Source organism: Callospermophilus lateralis, chromosome 6 (assembly GCF_048772815.1).
Source record: "Callospermophilus lateralis isolate mCalLat2 chromosome 6, mCalLat2.hap1, whole genome shotgun sequence".
Classification (NCBI taxonomy): domain Eukaryota; kingdom Metazoa; phylum Chordata; class Mammalia; order Rodentia; family Sciuridae; genus Callospermophilus; species Callospermophilus lateralis.
Window position 1 is genome coordinate 161,852,744 of NC_135310.1, and position 18,977 is coordinate 161,871,720.

The 18,977-nt window shown below is 39.6% G+C and overlaps 1 protein-coding gene, 1 long non-coding RNA gene and 1 pseudogene across 2 annotated transcripts in view; 1 reads left to right on the top strand and 2 right to left on the bottom strand.

Moving 5' to 3' along the window:
* LOC143401644 (uncharacterized) overlaps nt 1-18,977 on the bottom strand; it is a 742,139-nt gene that overhangs the window by 675,183 nt on the left and 47,979 nt on the right. The window contains exon 4 of the mRNA XM_076859301.2: nt 17,850-17,861. Coding sequence (XP_076715416.2) covers nt 17,850-17,861 — 12 coding nt within the window. The remainder of the gene's footprint in view (nt 1-17,849; nt 17,862-18,977) is intronic.
* LOC143401709 (B-cell CLL/lymphoma 7 protein family member A pseudogene) lies at nt 5,883-6,454 on the top strand (annotated as a pseudogene).
* On the bottom strand, nt 7,915-9,892 carry LOC143401668 (uncharacterized). Its single transcript, XR_013155524.1, has 3 exons — nt 9,812-9,892; nt 8,616-8,882; nt 7,915-8,382 (listed from the first exon to the last, which is right to left on the bottom strand). It is a non-coding gene; the product is annotated as an uncharacterized LOC143401668 (long non-coding RNA).

The following is an 18,977-nucleotide window of genomic DNA, read 5'->3' on the forward strand; positions in this document are numbered from 1 at the left end:
GAGAGTAGCCATTCTAACAGCTGTGCTCAAGCTGCAGAAGATCTTATAGTTGGCTGGTGTACTAAAATTCTGATGCAAGCTTTTTAGATTCCAGGTTTGAATGCTAATTTATCTGTACACACAGAGGAAGGAATAAGATGTATACGAGTATCAACTCCAGGGGGAAAAAAATGTAAGTGGTTTTCTAAGGCCATGCAAGATCCATGAGCTTTTTTCCATTAGACCAGAGTGGAAGAGGTGTTAAATCTTAAGGGAACCTTTAATTCCTTAGAGGGATTTGCCAACATTCTCGAAAAATGCAAATAGCTGTTGCTGACAGTTGAATGTTTATCTAGACAGTACCAAAAAATTAACAGGGAAATACAGACCACCACTGAAATCCAAAGTGACAGTTTAGCACTTCCTGAGCTCTCTCGCCCAGCTCACTTCAGTAATAACACCAGACCTAACCAATTCTTTCTGTAAGTAATTTATCCTGATATTAACTTTTTACATTCAATGGACTATATTTGAAACCTCAAAGCATTGAAAGCACTGGTAACTGTGCAGGTGCAAATCTCCCTAGATCAAAAAGGAGTGGTTTCATATTGGTGTGCAAACATTGTAATGAGCTAAAATCTCTAATATTAGTGAAGGAAAATTGCTAGAACCACAGATCCCTCTTTTATTTCTAAAATAGGTCCACATCCTTTTTGTTTCCAGTGAGCATAAGGCACCCTGGAATCTAAAAAGCTTGCATCCAAATTTTAGTGCACCAGCACGGTGCTAGACTATAAAGTTAGTGAAGACATCTTAAAGAAATGGAAGTTGAGAGTTCTCTCAGTTACTTCTTTGACAAACTAAACCCTCTACATTTATACTGCTCTTGAACAAGAAAAGCCCCAAGTACTGGTCTGGGCTTACTAGAGGCATTAGATGTGCCAGCTGTGGGATCCTCATATTACATAGTTCTGTCAGTTCATCTAAGTATTCCATATCATGTTTTGAAAAAGATGAGACAACTCTAAGCCCCTTCTTATTTGACTATTTATAAACTATAATTAAAGGTCAACCTCAGTACCTCCACAGAACTTAAGTCTCATTCACCTTTCTCATTCATAGTGCTTTATTTTTTAAGCAGGTAGCAGAAATTTTATTTTGAAGAAGAGTAAGTGATTTAACGCCATTCAGTGTACTTTAGAGGATCCCAAAAACCTATGGTTGTGGTTCTTAAAGAACCTCACCACTGAAAGATCTGGATTACATTTCAGGTTGGACACTGATACTATGCTTCCATGGGAAATGGTTTCTTGGTTGTGAATATTGTCTTTCCCTTCCCCCTATAGTCTTGGAAATGTGTGGATTCTGTGAACTTTTAGAATCACTATTTTCAACACACTTAGCATGGACTCATTTGATAATAGAAAACATCTATACTCTGAAGGAAAAAAAAAAAAAGACCATTCACCAAGCCCTAAAGAAGTGATAAAATAATCTCTGGAAAAAATAACAGTCATCCATTAGATTATTTTTTAAAAATACTAAGAATAAGTTTAGTTAGTAATACATTACTGTGCTAGGAAAAGTGATATAAATGCAATTTTAATTTTTAAAGTTGTTTCTGATTACTACAAAGAGAGTATAAAAAGCTGGATATATGGGCTGGAGTTGTGTCTCAGTGGTAGACTACTTTGCTGGCATGTGCAAAGCACTGAGTTTAATTCTCAGCAATACATATAAAGATTTTTTTGTTTTTTTTTTTAAATACATGACAGCGGAATGCATCACAATTCTTATTACACATATAGAACAATTTTTCATACCTGTGTTTGTATATAAAGTATGTTCACATCAATACCTGTCTCCATATATGTACTTTATTTTTTTTAAAGAGAGAGAGAGAGAAACGGAGAGAGAATTTTAATATTTTTATTTTTTAGTGTTTGGTGGACACAACATCTTTGTTTGTATGTGGTGCTGAGGATCAAACCCCAGCTACACGCATGCCAGGCGAGCACACTACCACTTGAGCCACATCCCCAGCCCCATATATGTACTTTAGATAATAATGTCTATCACATTCCACAATCCTTGCTAATCTTTACACAACACTCCTACACTGGCTACTTCACATAAACTTGCCTCAGGGATTTAATGCATTAATCAAATAGATTTTCTGCAGCCTATGCAGTGCTGTTGAAATGGCTATTGTAAAAACCTAAAATTGTCATGTATGGTGGAATATGCCTGAAATTCTAGAAGGTATGGAAAATGACACAGGAGAATTATTAGCTCAAAGACAGCCTCATTAATATAACAAGGCTACAATCAACTTAATGAGAGCCTGTCTTAAAATATAACATAAAAAAGAATGTGGATATACCTCAGTGGTATGCAACCCTGGGCTCAATACTCAGCACCAAATCATACAAAATCAAGCAAATATCTCATAATTAATAGGGATTCCAGGGTACACAAATATGTAAAAATGTTGGTGACAATATAAGTTTAATAAATATATTTTTATAAAAGTGTTAAGGTTCTTTAAAAGCACAAAATAAAAATGCCACATAATCCACTAGTCATAATTTGGGGTAGCAGTGCAAGGTCATACATGCCTGTACTCCCAGTAGCTTAGGAGGATAAGAGGTAGAAAACTAGGGGTTTATTCTCAAGTTAAAGACCAGCCTCAAGAACTTGGCAAGGTCCTAAGAAACTCAGTAAAATCCTCTCTCAAAAATACATAAATAAATAAAAGTGTTGGAGACTCGGTATGTAGCACACTGGTAAAGTGCCCTGGGGTTAATCTCCAGTATTTAAATAAATAAAAAGATATAAATAATAATTCTTGGTAAAAAAAAAATGCCACACAATACAGTAATAATAACTCTGGGTATATATGTAAAAAATTTGGAATCCTTTTGCTAAATATATTGCCACACATCTATTTGTATTGTACCTTTATTTACAGAATCTAATAAAAGGAAACAAATAAAGTACCTTTTAGATAGAAAGTATAACAGAAAATGCCTTCTAGCTGCAAAACATCCAATTAGTCCATCCCTTCAGAAGCTGCACATTTAAAATTCAAACTGGTCCCTAGAAGGCAAGACTCAGAGAGTGGTTTTTTCTAAATACTCCAAAAAATTTGGAATCTCTGGGAACCTTGTTTCAGATATTCTAAAACTCAGAACTAGATCATATGGGAGGTCAGAATGAGAACACAAGACATAGTAAATTCTTTAATGGGGAATCTTAACTCAGACACTGTCATAACCAAAAGCAGTGTTGGAGTTAAAAAAATAAATTCTGTTTCACTGATTTCTGGGTTATGGATTCAAATCAAACATATATTAGAAAAAAAGTTAAGGCTACTGGTTAAAATCTATGTGAAACAGGTATTAAAAATGTACCAGGGGCTGGGTGTGTTGGTGCAAGCCTGTAATTCCAGTTGCTGAAGAGGCTGAGGAAGAAGTATCAAAAGTTCAAAGCCAGCCTTAGCAGAAGCGAGGTGCTAAGAAACTCAGTGAGATCCTGTCTCTCAATAAAAGTAAATAAATAAATAAATAATAATAATAATAATAATAATAATAATAATAATAATAATAAATAATCCTGGGGATTTGTCTTAGTAGTCAAGTGTTCATGAGTTCAATCTCCAATATCCCCCATAAAAAATGTACCAAGGGGCTGGGGCTTGGGCTCTGTGGAGCTCACTTGTCTGGCACAAGTAAGGCACTGGAATCAATTCTTAGCTCCACATATAAGTAAATAAAATATAAGGTCTATCAACAACTTTACATATATAGTACCAAGATATTGACATGGACTTTGATCTAATTCGCTGTGTACTTTAGCCCTTAAGATTGAAGTTGGCCAGGCATGGTGGTGCATGCCTGTAATATCAGCTGTTTACAAGACTGAGACATAAGGATCATGAATTCAAAACCAGTCGCATCAATGGTGAGGCACTAAGCAACTCAGTGAAACCCTATCTCTAAGTAAAATACAAAATAGGGGTAGGGATGTGGCTCAGTGGTAGAGTGCCCCTGACTTCAATCCCTGGTCTCCCCCACCAAAAAAAGCTCAGCTTGTAGAGTGCTTGCCTTCTAAGCATGAGGCCCTGGGGTCAGTCCCCAGTACAGAAAGAGAGAGAGAGAGAGAGAGAGAGAGAGAGAGAGAGAGAGATTGAACTTGCATGTAATTTAAATTCAAGTTAGTCCCACTTTTATTTTTTCCTGCCACACCAGAAGAAAAGAGTTTCCTGTTTGGAATGTTTCTCTGGGTTATTTATTTATTTTATTTTTTATTTACTTATTTTTATGTGGTGCTGAGAATTGAACCCAGGACCTTGCACGTGCTAGGTGAGTGCTCTATCACTGAGCCACAACACCAGTCCCTTCTGAGGGTTATTTTAATAAAATGGTCTGACCATAAATAAATAAACAAACAAACAAATTAATAAATAAATAAACCCTCAATTGATGACCCATTACAGTTTTTAAAAATCCTTAATTGGGACACATAAATCTCATTTAGGAGAGATTCATTCTTTTAATGTCACCTTATTTCATTCTGCTTTCTTCTCATGTGATAATCTCAGAATGAGAAATTAAAATCTTTTAAAAATGCCCTCCAGATCTTGAAGAAAAACATTATAAATGATGCATCCGTTTGAAATAAAACATGGGAAAATAATAATTAAGAATGTTGAAAGTGGGGCTGGGGATGTGGCTCAAGCGGTAGCGTGCTCGCCTGCCATGCGTGCGGCCCGGGTTCGATCCTCAGCACCACATATAAACAAAGATGTTGTGTCCACCGAAAACTAAAAAATAAATAAATAAATATTAAAATTCTCTCTCTGTCTCTCTCTCTCTCTCTCTCTCTCTCTCTCTCTCTTTAAAAAAAAAAAAGAATGATGAAAGTGGAGTTTTGAGATGAACCAAAATTTCTCAGTTTGCCAATTGAATCTGGGTGCTTGTCTCATAAATTTTGAAGAAAAAAAAATCTTTTCAAGCAAGAAGAAATAGAACGCCCAACATGTGGTATGAGGAATGATATCAGAAAAATAAAATTCATTTTTGTGTGCCATCTTAGAAGTTTACTGATGGTTTTGGGCAGAACACCAGTTAGACACCAGGTGTGTTTGAGTGAGGCCCATTATCCACATTACATGGTCATTATACTATCTATTCTATTTTATACTTATTCTCTGTGAACAGAGAACCCTAGTTTTGGATATGTGAATAGAGAGCTAGAAAACTAGGGGTTTATTCTGAGACCTATGGAGAGCTAAACTGAAGTTCTGGATTTCAGATGTTTGTTCTGGATTTGAGATACTGCTTCCCCTACATTTAAAAATCTCAGGACTCATGAAGAGAATGAGTTAAAAGCCAGCATCATCAAATTTGTGAGGCCCTAAGAAATTCAAAGGGACCCTGTCTCTAAATAAAAATATTAAAAAAGGGGTGGGAATGTGAATCAGTGGATGAACACCTCTGGGTTGAATTTCTGGTACCAAAAAGAAAACAACACACACACACACACACACACACACACACACACACACATACACAATAAATAAATATATAAACAAACAAACAAACAAACAAACCCTCATGTGTAGCAAGCCCTAAAATCAGCAGCCTCTCTCATGCATGAGTACAACAAATGGATTTGGGGTTCTCCTGATGATCATCTTAGTCTTCACTATGCAATCTGGAGTCATGCTGGACTCCTGGGAGGTGGAACCCCACAAAGGGCTTTAGGAAGAAGCTGAAGGCACTGGGCGTGCAGAAGCATCAGGCTTTGTGTGTGTGTGTGTGTGTGTGTGTGTGTGTGAGTGTGTGGTCTGTGTGTGAGTGAGTGAGCGCAATCCCCCAGCCTCTCTGCCCGCCAGAACCATGTCGGGCAGGTCGGTTGGAGGGGAGACCAGGAGCCATGCCAAAGATGATGTCAAGAGGGTCATGGCGGCTATTGAGAAAGTGCGCAAATGGGAGAAGTGGGTGACTGTGGGTTCATGTCCCTCCGAATCTACAAATGGGTCCCTGTGAAGGAGCCAAAAGTTGATGATAAAAACAAGAATAAGAAAAAAGGCCAAGACGAGAAGTGTGGCTCCGAGGTCACCACCCCAGAGAAGAGCTCCTCCCCGGAGGATGGACATGCACGAGGATAACAGCAACCAGAGCTCCCTAGCAGATGCCTCCCGCATCCCACAGGGGAACAGCAGCACCAGAGCCCAACCCCACATGCCCAGCGACGGCACGGAGGTCCCAGGGACCAGGCACAGCTGACAGAAGGAGCACCAAGACGCTTCTGATGAGCAGAACTCAGGCTTGGATGGAAACTCGAGGAGCAGTTCAGAGAAAGTAGGCTGGCGGCAGAGATGTCCTCGATCTCTCAGGACTTGGAAGGAGTGCCACCCTCTAAACAGATGAAGCTGGAGCCTCTCAACAGAACTCGGGAAGAGACATAGACGCAGGCGAGCTCGCTCCTCCGGCTCACCCTAGAAAGCGCTGTGAGCGCCATTTCTCTTGGGCGCGAACAGGACTCCTAACGTTTCAAGTTTACCAAGTGCAAATCCAAGAAAACCCAGAACGGCGAACTTCTCAGATACTGAAGAACTCTGGGGTGAAGCGAAACACCCGAACCCCGAAGCAGCTGTCCTGGGAGGGGGGCTGAGCACTCAGGAGCGTCCACACTGTCTCGGAAGACAAGATCACATTGGTGTTGCTGCTGTTTCCCCCCCACTTCTCTATTTATCGATATCAGCTATTGGAGGGTGGCACCCATCAGGAATTCGCTTTTCTGTCGGGGGCTTTTCACTGTTCTACCAATTCCTTCCACTTTCTTTTTTTTTGTGCCTTGTGCCCTTGAGGCGACCTCTGGCATTTCCTGGTTGTTTTGCATCTCCCTTTACAAAGTGCCCTCTAAGTCTGGATGAGGCAGCGGCCACCACCTTCCTGGCCCTGCTCCTTCCTGCCCAGGACTGCTGTGGAGTGGGCAGGCTGGAGCTGCAGGACAGTAGACACTCCTCAGCTGGCCCAGTTTTGGAAAGGGGGACTTGGGCCCCCTCTGAGCCCTGGGTGGGGTTGGCACCAGCCTCCAGGACTCCAGGAATTATAGGTACCAGGACCCAGTCCTCAAGGGCTGGCCTCCTCGGGTCCAGGTCATGCCCTTACCTCCTCAGGGCCTTGGGGGCTGGGTATTTCCGAGTTCCCAGCAGCCCAGATGGACATGCAGAGCCCTTAGATTTTTCTGGCACTTCCACCCTCTTGCCCCTACTGTCACCACCACCTCCATCACTGCTTCCTCCTGGACCTCCGAAGACCAAGTGGCTTCTCTGGCTGACTGCGTGTTTGTCTCCTTAAGAGGATAGCAGGGCCAGGAGGTGGGAGCAGGCAGCGGGAGCAGCTGGTGCTGAACTTTCTCACGGGATGTTGCTTGGATTTCAAATCCATAGAAACCTGCTGCCCTCTGACCAGCCCCCCACCCCCATCCTTGGCCTCCCCCAGCCCCCAGAGGCAAGATTGCAATTGGAGGAAACCCACTCTCTTCTGCAAAATGTTCTGACTCTCAGAGCCCACAGTTGGATGGAATCTCATTCCCAGGACATTTATGCCACCAGGAATCAGGCCTTGATGGTTGGGCCTTAAAGGCCAGAATCAAGGCACCAAGGAATTGGAAAGATTTGCACACCCTCCAGAAAGGAGCGACTGAATTCCCCTCCCTGTGACCGGCCTACGCTGGGAGGGTCCTCTCAAAGCAGAGATGCCCCCTTGGATGAACTGCCTAGCTATTGAGTTTTGAGGCCTGGTTTGCTCTTAATCAACATACGGACTCCTCAGACCCTAACCCTTTTCCTCAGCTTTCTTTTTTTCTTTTCTTTTCTTTTCTTTTTTTTTAAAGAAAGAGTGAGAGAGAGTGAGAAAGAGAGAGAATTTTAATATTTATTTTTCAGTTTTTGGCGGACACAACATCTTTGTCTGTATGTGGTGCTGAGGATCGAACCCCGGCCTCACGCATGCCAGGCGAGTTCGCCACTGCTTGAGCCACATCCCCAGCCCCTTCCTCAGCTTTCTTTACTGCACTGGAGTCTGACTCCCTTTGAGTTGTGTGTTACTGGGAGGTGGGAGGGGGACTTCAGGTTTTGTTGGGGTTTTTTGTTTTTTTGGGGGCTAATTGGTGCATATTCAGGTACCACTTTGACATGTGGATCTTTCTCCCGACCACCATGGGAAGTGTCTGCCAGGTTCCATTTCTAAGAGTTTCTGAGGGTGAAGCTCCTATTGTTTGTTGTTGTTGTTGTTGTTGTTGTTGTTTTTAAGGGAGCATATATATTTCTTGCACTTCAAGAAGAATCAAAATGTTCCTGAATTTCAAATACCTCATGCAAAATGTCTCCTGAAATAAGGGAAGAAAAAAAAAAAAACACTTTGAAAAATCATAATGTTGAAGTGAGCAATGCCGAAAGGTTCTGTCCTAAAAAAAAAAAAAAAAAAAAAAAAAAAAAAAAAATCCTTGTACTTATCACTTTTGCCCCTCAGGGGGTCAGTTCTGCTGAGAACTGTGTTCTGCGCCTAAGCATGGAAGTGACCCCAGGCGCCACCTCTCAACGTATCTCAAGGCAGCTTTACCTTCAGATCCTGTAGAGTTAGGGTAACGTTTTTTCTTTGCAGTAAAGCTCCATTTTGATGAAAGATGAATCTGGATATTTATTTCTGTTTTGGAAAACCGGAGAGGTTACAACCCAGACAGCCGAAGGAGACTCCAACAGCATCCATGGAGAAAGGAAGGCAGCCAGGCCTCCTCTGCTCACGTGGCCTCTCTGGACAGGCAGGGGACCCGGCCCGGTGGAGGATGTCCAGGGTACTAAGGCTGTCATTAGTTTTTCTCTGAAGTGCCTGAAGGTAGGAATGGGCCAGCAGTTGGGACCAGCTAAGCCCCGCCAAGGCCACGCCAGGCAGAGCACCAGCAGCCCTGCACTCCATGCTGGCCGGAAAGGCCTTCCCAGTGGCATGGTTAGACTGCAGAAATCCAATGTGCTTCCTTTCCTGAGGCAGTCTGCTCCTCGGAGCTGCTGCTCCCCACCCACCCTGCACCCCTCACCCTGGTCCCCACCACGAAATTTTAGCCTGCGGAGCCAGGGGTGGGGGATCCTAAGCGATTGCCTTCCGTGGACATCAGGCCCCATGGCCTAAAGGGCTCCCAGGGCAAACTTAACTCCCCCACAAAACTTGAAGGTGGGGGAGCTGCGGCTACACATTCCACAAAGTGCTGGCACTTACACCCATAACCTGGAAGGCTGATGATGGATTCATATGGGGTGGTGACCTCCCATCATCAAAAGGTGTCATGGTTTGGAATGTTCATGATGGCCGAGGACCTGGTTAGAGGTATAAAGAGCTTTTTTTCACCGTTACCTAATTTTCCCCCCCTCTTAAATGATTTTCTTCTTTGGTTTGTGGGACAGTAGTATAATTTTTCACTTATTTATTCCATCAGTAGATGGTTTGTACAATGTACAATGGTTCCATTTCAGAAAGTTAAAAAAAAAATAAAAAATAAAATAAAAAAAATAAAAAAGGAAAGAAGCTGAAAACACCATACAATAATGAAACAAAATGCCCAGGTTTTCAACTGCTGATGTAAGCCTCACTAGACTAGTAAGAGGGAGGTGAAGGCTAAGTTGCTACAGAGAGACCCTGTGGCCATAAGACTCTGGAGAGGACCAGGAGGAGTCCCTAGCCACCACTGCCAGTTTCCACCATTGCCACTCCTGTCAGCCTTAAGCCACCTTCCTACGCGGTCTCAAGATACAAGGCACACTTACCATTTCCTGGCTTTCAGGGTTCTCAGCGGTCTCCCTGTGGTTTGTTTTCAGCTTCTCCATAGCACAGAAACCTGGGCTCCGGATCCAGGACAGAAAGCCTAAAAATGATTGAAAACATGGCCGGCTCCAGATGAGAAGGGAAGGGAAGTTCATGGAAGCCCGCCCCCTCATCACCAGCTGCGGGCGGATTGGACAGTTCTCGCCTAAGAGACTGATTGGCCAAGGCGTCAGGCACTGCCTCCAACCTGAGCCAAGTGGGCGCAGAATCAAAGTCTGAATGACAGGCTGCTCCACTGTCACTATTAAAAGACCGTGAAACAGGTACTGGGGATGTGGCACAAGCGGTAGCGTGCTCGCCTGTCATGCGTGAGGCCCGGGTTCAATCCCCACTACAACCTACAAATAAAGGCGCTTTTTTTTTTGTTTTGTTTTGTTTTAATCTTTTAAAAAAAGACACAGATCAGGGCTGAGGATGTAGCTTAGTCAGTAGAGTGCTTGTTTTGCTTATATAAGGCCATGGATTCAATGCCCTGCACTACACACATCCACTCCCGCCAAAAAAAAAAAAAAATTAAGTAAAGGATTTGGGGGCTTAGGTTCAGTGGTAGAGTGCTTCCCTAGCATGCAAGAGGTACTGGGTTGAACACCCAGCACCACATTAAAAAGCCAACCAACAAACAACTACTAATGGTAGTGTGTTCATCTACAAAAAAAAATATTCAAGAAACAATAAAGACTGTGTATTGGACTTGTGCACCCTGACTACAGAACCCATAAACACTTTTTATAAATAATATTTACATATATGTCTTCAGACAGTGTATAAAATTTTCCTGTGATGGCTTTTCAAGTAACTTATATTACAGGTATGTTTCACAACCCTGAAATCCCCCACACCTCACTTATTATTATAATTTGATGGCCTGTTAATTTCATTAAATGCCTCTGTATGGGGTTATTTTAAGGCAAAGTTTTCTTCCAATAATAGTACCTAACCCAGAGAGAATTGCATTAACACTTATAACTGATTATAAGGTTAAAGCAATTTGTGAATAAATATGTATATATTTTATTTATTAAAATGATATCACAATTACTTTGATATTTAACTTTTCTGTTCTTTGTCTCATAAAAAAAAAAAAAACAGTTTGAGCTTTAAACTCATTAACAATGTCCTTATATCCCTTCCCCCCAAAAAAGTGACTCACAGGTATAATTCAAATTATTGAGACTCATAAATTTTTGATCCTTTATTTTAACTAGTGAAGTCTAAAGATTTTCTTTTTATTTTCATCTTTCAATGAAGCCCACTGTTTATAGCTTTCTTGTTGTGTAACTGACCTTTAATATTTTGCAAATTTTACCCCCGATTCTGATAACTTTGGACTTGACATTTTGATGGAGGGGATCTCAAAGTGGTCATGCACAAGGTAGGAAATGGATATAGTAAGATATAAGACTGGTGATTGCTGAGTATGTAGATTTTGCTATACAAAATAAGTATTGGTGGATGATATGGGGGTAGGGAGAAAAAGAACAATGAAAAAAAAAAGAAAAACTTGAACAGAAGACGGGTTAAGATGCTACAAGTCTACAATGATAGCGTGAATATAGAGGGTAGTGTTCTTGGAAGCAACAATAAAATTTGAGGGGAAAGAAAAAGGTAATTTTTTGCACAGTTCCCAAGTGAGAGAGCCAGGTGAATGGGTTCTGTGTTCAACTCTTCCCACCTACGAGTGGAATTTATAGTTCATAGGGTATGTCTCAGTAAGTAGTAAAATACCATTTCTATGTACCTTTACACTTTTTCATGGCTACAAGCTGACTTGGCAATTCCAGTCACATTACATCTTTGTACTTGTTAGTTATTAATTAATTCATTCATTACATTATTTATTTGTTTTTTATTAATTCACTTTTTCTTTAGTTGTCATTGTTCTTACATTATTTCTGATTACATAATTGCATAAATAGTCTGAATGTTAACTTTTTGTTAAATATTGTTTTATGTGTTTATTCACACATTTACTTTTCATTGAAATGTTTTTCCTTAGCCAAGCCTGATTTATAATAGACCTCAATCTTTGTTTATGAAGACTAGATAAAATCACATTATTTCAAATAACTCAAGGATTTATCATCTTGGCAGAACCCTAATCACCCACTAAAGTTGACCCAGTCTGGGTCAACTAAAAGCTGTGTCAAAACTCCTTTTTTTTTCTTATACACACCTTAATAAAGAATTTTTCTCTCACTTTTATAAGTTGGAGGGCAGACTAACTTTCCAAAGCAGCAGTTAATAACCTAGATGTGTTTTCCAACTAGCTCACTATTACTTTGAAATTATTTACATCCTTGACACTAAGAGTGTCACTGATTATTTTTTTTATTTTTGCAAGATCTCTCTCTCTCTCTCATATTACAAATTGAAATCAGATATTTTTTTTTTGCTAAGAAACACTCTCAGTCTTTAATAAAATTTTCTATAAAGAAAAAGGGTTTTGTTGATTTTCTTACAGCCTCACTAAGTTGCTGAGGCTGGCTGACTTTAATGTTTTAGAATATAATGTTATAGAAGTTAGCATTATATATATAATGGTGGACGATATGGGGGTAGGGAGAAAAAGAGCAATGAAAAAAAAAGAAGAAAAACTTGAACAGTAGACAGGTTCAGATGCTACAAGTCTACAATGATAGCGTAAATATATATATATATATATATATATATATATATATATATATATACAATTGTATATATATATACAATTGTGTGTGTGTGTGTGTGTGTGTGTGTGTATCATTGAATACTCACCAGGGGAACATACAAAATAACAGTAAAGCAAAAGTGAATGAAAAAAATGGAATGAATGAATGAATGAATGAATAAATAAATAAATAAATAAATAAATAAAATAGTTGAAAAAGTACAAAGATTTTATGTGACTGAAATTTTCAAATGTTGATTGTGGCCACACAAATTTGTAAAGCTACTTGGAAATGGTTTTATACTACTTACTTAAACATACTCTGTGAATTATCAATTCCACTCCAAGGTGGGAAGAAATAAACACATAATCCATTCATTTGACTCTTTCTTTTGGGGACTGTGACAGAGTTACCTTCTTCTTTTGCTTCTATCTTATTTCTGCCTCCAAAGAAACTACCCCTTACCCTCATGCTACCATTGATTCACCACTAGACTTATTAGATCTGAACCCTTGAGCTTGTCATTCTTTCCCTCTTTCCTTCACAGCACTTTTGTTCTCTTTCCCTATCTACTCCACCAATACTTTTTCATAAATATTCACTACTACATACTCAGCATCCACCAATCTCACATCCTGACCCATCCCGATCCTGCCTTTTCCATGGATCACTTTGAGATCCCCTCCACTCAGATATCAATAGTCCAGAGTAAGGTCAGGTTAGGGTGTTATAGATGCAGGTTTTTAGAAGTCATTTACATAACAATAAGTCTATAAAAAGTGGGATGTATTTTAGCTGAGGTTAAAAAGAAAATCTACAGACTGCACTATTAAACTGAAGTGCCTAAAATTCACTAATCTCAATAATTTGGAAAAAGAAATTCTACAAACAGGAGAGTAAGGAAAAGAACATAATACATAAAGTGACAAATTTGAAGACACACCAAGTATATATATTTAAAGAGTGTCATATATTGGTGCTTTCAAAAGACAAATTAATTTGAAATCAATGTGGTTAATGTGAGATGTAGTAATCATTTAGTAATTATATATAATGGTACTATATATGTATATGTACCAAATGCATCTCATATAATTATGAGTACATGTTGCAAGAAATGAACTCTACAGTAATTTTTTAAATTTTTCTGAAACACTATAAATACCTAAATTTGGGTTTATGTATTACCAAATATTCAGGATACATTTTATACTTTATAAAATTTATTACCTTTTTTTTCAATTTTTAAAAGGAGTAGTATTTATTTCCAAGTAGAACATAATGCCATCTTTTATTTTTTATTTTTAATTACTTTTCAATTATATATGACATCAGAATTCATTACCATTCTTATTAAACATATAGAGCACAATTTTTCATTTGTCTGGTTTTATACAAAGTATATTTACACAAATTCACTTCTTTATACATGTACTTTATATAATATACATCATATTCCACCATCATTTATTTTTTTAATAAAGTTTTTTTTAGAGAGAGAGAGAGAGAGAGAGAGAGAGAATCTTTTTTTGTAGATGGACACAACACAATGCCTTTATTTTTTTGTGGTGCTGAGAATTGAACCCAAGTCCCACCCATGCTAAGTGAGCACTCTACCACTAAGCCACAATTCCAGCCCTCCACTATCATTTCTAACCCTATGAGCCCTTCCCTTCCCTCCCAACCCTCAACAGGTCATTTTGACCAACACTGAAGTATGCTATGAAGTTATAGAAAAGAGTATATACCTTATAATAATATGAACAGATAAACTTTTGTAACTAATACATAGCATACTACTACTACTACTAATAATAATAATAATAATAATAATAATAATAAACTTTGCATTTAGAAAACAATAAAGTATACATCTGGTACTACTGACATCTTCCCCCCCCCAAAAAAAATGACATCTATTCCAAAAAGGGGGGGTATTTGTAGGAAAAAAATGATATTCTATGCTTTCTTAATATCAAGAATAAGTTATTTTCAGAAGTAATATAATTTCAATATAAAAATAAATAGAACAAGGTTCCATGACACACACCTCTAATCCCATTGGATTGGGAGGCTAAAGCAAGATAATCCTGAGTCCAAAACCAGCCTCAGAAATTTAGCAAAGCCCTAAGCATCTATGTGTGACCTGTCTCTGTGTGCCCCTGATTTAAATTTCCAGTAAGAAACAACAACAACCAAAAGAATACAGAGTATTGATGAGGACACAAAACAAATTCTCATGAAGTAAAGATGGAGTAGAAATTGCTGTTATTTAGTCATGAAAACTGTTTATGTATATATGAAGTACTCCTCACCAAGCAGCATAGACCTGTAGAAATTATAGTATGTGTGTACCATGACAGTGTACAGTTACAGGATAGCATAAGGTTAGAGCTATACTTGTGAACACAGTGGAAATCTATGGCCTAGGAGGAAAGAGGAGGTACATTCAAAATAAAAAATAAAAATAATAAAGTTTGAGAAAAATTGGTTTCTAGAGCCCAGAAAGATTTTTGGTTTAATTAGAGTACAAAATACCCCATAAGTTTTATATTGAAGTTACATCTGAAAATACATTATGTATAATGGCTTTTGAGGAAAATATGTAGAACTTATCAAAACCTAAATAAAAATTTACAAAAACACATACAATGCCATGTGTGTAAATAAAACTAATCATTACAAAGACAACTATTTTAACTATATTTAATATATAATATTTTTCCATCAAAATTTTAGCATGTTTTTCTTTAAATACAAGAAGAGAGCTGGATGTGCTGGTGCACAATTGTAATCCCAGCACCTTGGGAGGCTGAGACAGGTTTATTGTGAACTCAAAGCCAGCATCAGCAAAAGTGAGGCCCTAAGCAACTCAGTGAGACACTATCTCCAAACGTCATACAAAATAGGTCTGGGGATGTGGCTCAATGGCTATGTTCCCCTGAGTTTAATTCCCAGTACCAAATAAAAGAAAAGGAAAGAAGGGACAAAAAAAAATCATCTTGGAAATAAAATATGTAAAATACCACAAAACCTTTAATAAAAAAACAAATAATATAGTTATTGTTATGTGACACATTTAACTATATTGCAATAATACGGAAGAATAAATCATAAGATGAATCAAATCTGAAACCATAGATATGTCAATAGTATTGTTAAGAGTAATAGAAAGGCATATGTAAAACCAACCATATGAAAAATAACATTAGATTGAATGAATAAATCTATCCAATCTAAAGTTAGAATTGGGACCTAGTGGCAAAATTCACTGTAAGAGTGTGTGTGCAGAATGTGCAAGGTAGTCAGTTCCAACCTTAGCAACACTATAAAAGGCAAATGTTAAGAGGGAATGATGTTGAAAATAAAGCAGAATATTGAAATGAGACACTCTCCCTTCATCTATAGATACATTTAAGAAAAAACTACTATGAGTGTCTCTTTGGCAAAATTATAATGAGTAGAGATATTTAGATACAGTGGATATTAGTTCTGTCTTGAGCAATGTACCACATTTGAGACAAAATACCCAATTACCATCATCACCTCTAGTGAACAGAAATGTGAGAGAGGGGCTGAGGATGTAGCTCAGTTTTTAGAGTGCTTGACTTGTATGCACAAGGCCCTGAGTTCAATCTCTAGCACCAAAAAAAAAAAAAAAAAAAGAAATATGGGAGAAGTGATACAAAACAATTGTGGTGATATCCAGGAGCCATAAAAGGCTTTTCAAGTGATTCATCAGCTGTGATCAAGACACATACATACCCAATTATCAAAGCTGTCAATTTATCTCAAAAAAAAAAATTTGTCAGCATATTTTACCAACTCCTGATGCTGACAGATGAAGTTCACATTAGCTTGTATTTTAGGGGAAATAGGGAGGAATCCAGTAATCTACTTTTAGCTTGAGTGAGATTTTAGCACTTCCTGAATCCAGTCCCAACCCTGACACACTAGGAATAATGCCAGAACTACCAATTGCTCCTAGAAAAAGTTGTGTGTGTATGTTTGTGTATGTGTGTACTGAATGTCTCAACTTTAACATATTGTGTTTACATTACTATGTCCTGAAATTCCAAGCTCTGGAACAAAAGGTGACTGAGTACCACAGACTGAGCACTTTATAGAGAACAGTAGTTGATTTTCCTCAGAGTTCCAGGGGCCAGAAATTCCCAGGTGTGGTATCTGGTGCATCTTTGGCTGCAACACAACATGGCATATGGCTTAACAGGCAAGACAGGTGCTAGAGAGAGCTCACTCCAAGGCTAACCCATTAAACCATTAATTCAGGAATGGTTTAATCCACTAATTCAGGAATGGATTAACCCATGCATGAGGGCTCTGTTTCCCAAAGGCCACACCTCTGAACACTATGACCATGGTAAACAAGTTTCCTATACATGAAACTACAGAGCTAAGGTTTGAGAGGAGTCACCAGCTCAGTCTTTCCCTGGAAGTCTGATGACAGCAATACAAATACCTATTTTTGTGGAGGACCTACCACAGGCCAGGTACCCTGTGAAATCCTTGACAGACACATCTCCCTCTCTTTTTTACAACAATCTCATAATTCATTAAGCAGCTCATTTATTTTTATTGCCCACGTACTGCATGCCAGAAACTTTCCAGGGCTCCAGGCAGACAGCAACAAGTGAAATCAATCCAAGTCTCTGTTGCCATGGGGTTGCATCCTAGTGGGGGAGAGAGATGATAGATGCATATACATGATGTCAGGTATTTATGGAGGCTGTGGGTAGAAACCAAGAAGGCCAGGGAAGCCAGAATGGCAGAACAAAATGTGGGAACTATAGGGTATTCAGAGAGACCTCTGGTGAGGGCAAAGAGCAAGAGACTGAGTCCCAGGTCCAGGCAGAGAGAGCAGCAGGTGGCCCCTTCTATGGAGGGATACCCAGCAGCTCCAGTGTCTCTTGTTTAATGAGAGGTGATGATCCTACTACATCCCTACATGGCATCTGCTTCCCAGACAAGGAGATTTGGGTGGGGGACAGCTGAGACCATATGGGGCCAGCAGCTCTGCTTGCAACCCCACACATTAGGCCAGTCTCTTAATGCCAGTACCCTGCCTGGAGATTGTCCAGGGTGGCTGAGCTCTTCTGCTCTTTGGGGACAATGGAGTAAGAGCCAGACACACAGACAGAACAGAGTGGACCTTCACAACTTTCGGGTGGTTTCTTTCTCCTTATCCTACCCCAGAACCTCAGGCCAAACAAAGAGACACTGGAGTGTGATTTTCAGACAGTACTCAAAGAGTGACCAGGGATTCTGCAAGAAAACAGAGATTTTTGCCATAGGTGACAGGGAGCTCAGTGGCTGGAGCTCCAGGCTGCTCTCCAGGACACCAGTACCTGTGTCTGCCCCACAAGAACTTTGTAAATGAGATTTCTGGGATTGGCACCACGTTTCACCAAGAGGGAAAGTGGAGGCTCTCCCTGTGAAGAGATATTTGAGGGCAGGGATGTAGTTCAGGTGAGACACTGGTCCAGTATGCCTAAGACCCTGGCTTCTATCCCTAGCACCACTACACAAATTGATAAATAAAGTAATAAAATATAACTTAGAAATTGGCTTTAAATGTAAAGTTTCTGAAAATGTTCCCAATGGACTTAAAGCCTCCAGGGGCAGCTTGAATGGTAGATGGTGGGCATAGCATTATTCAGGATGAGGATGCCTCTGTTCCAGGCACTCTAGGCAACCCTGATCCAAGGTTTGCAGGGGCCAAGGGGGCAAGATCACCATGCAGCCACACCCTTTTCTCTCTACCCTCTGCCTTGATGGATATGATGATGGGTGTTATGGTTTGGATGTGAGGTGTCTCCCCAAAGCTCCTGGGTTAATGCAGAAATATTATGAGGTGAAGTGATTGGACTGTGAGAGCTGGAACCTAATCAGTCCATCCCAGTTGGAATGGACAGGCTGGGTGGTAGCTGTTGGCAGGTGGGATGTGGCTGAAGGACCTGGGCCTTCCTGCAGCTTCTTCCCCTCCCTCTCTGTCTCTGTGCTTCCTGATCCCACCATAAACTGAGCAGATTTCTTCTACTGGATCCTTCCCCCCATGATATCCTCCAGTCTCACCTCAGGCATGGAGAAATGAAGTCTGCCATCTATGGACTGGAACCTCTAAAACCATAAGCTCCTGAAAAACTTCCCCTCCTTTAAGTTGTTCTCATTGGGTATTTAGGTCACAGTGATGCAAAAGCCCACTAAAACACTGGGTATGTCACAGCACATCTATGAAGGTGTACACATGTACACACACACACACACACACACACAGAGGATTTTATGCATGGCATGAAGTTTAGTTATTTTTAAAAAAGGTTTAGTGCTTTACAATCAAAATTGGGTGAGGAAGGATTTCTTCTACTGTGTACACTTCAGAAAGCATATAATTCTACCCTAACAAAACAAGAAGTCTTATTGATCAGGTATATAAATAAAA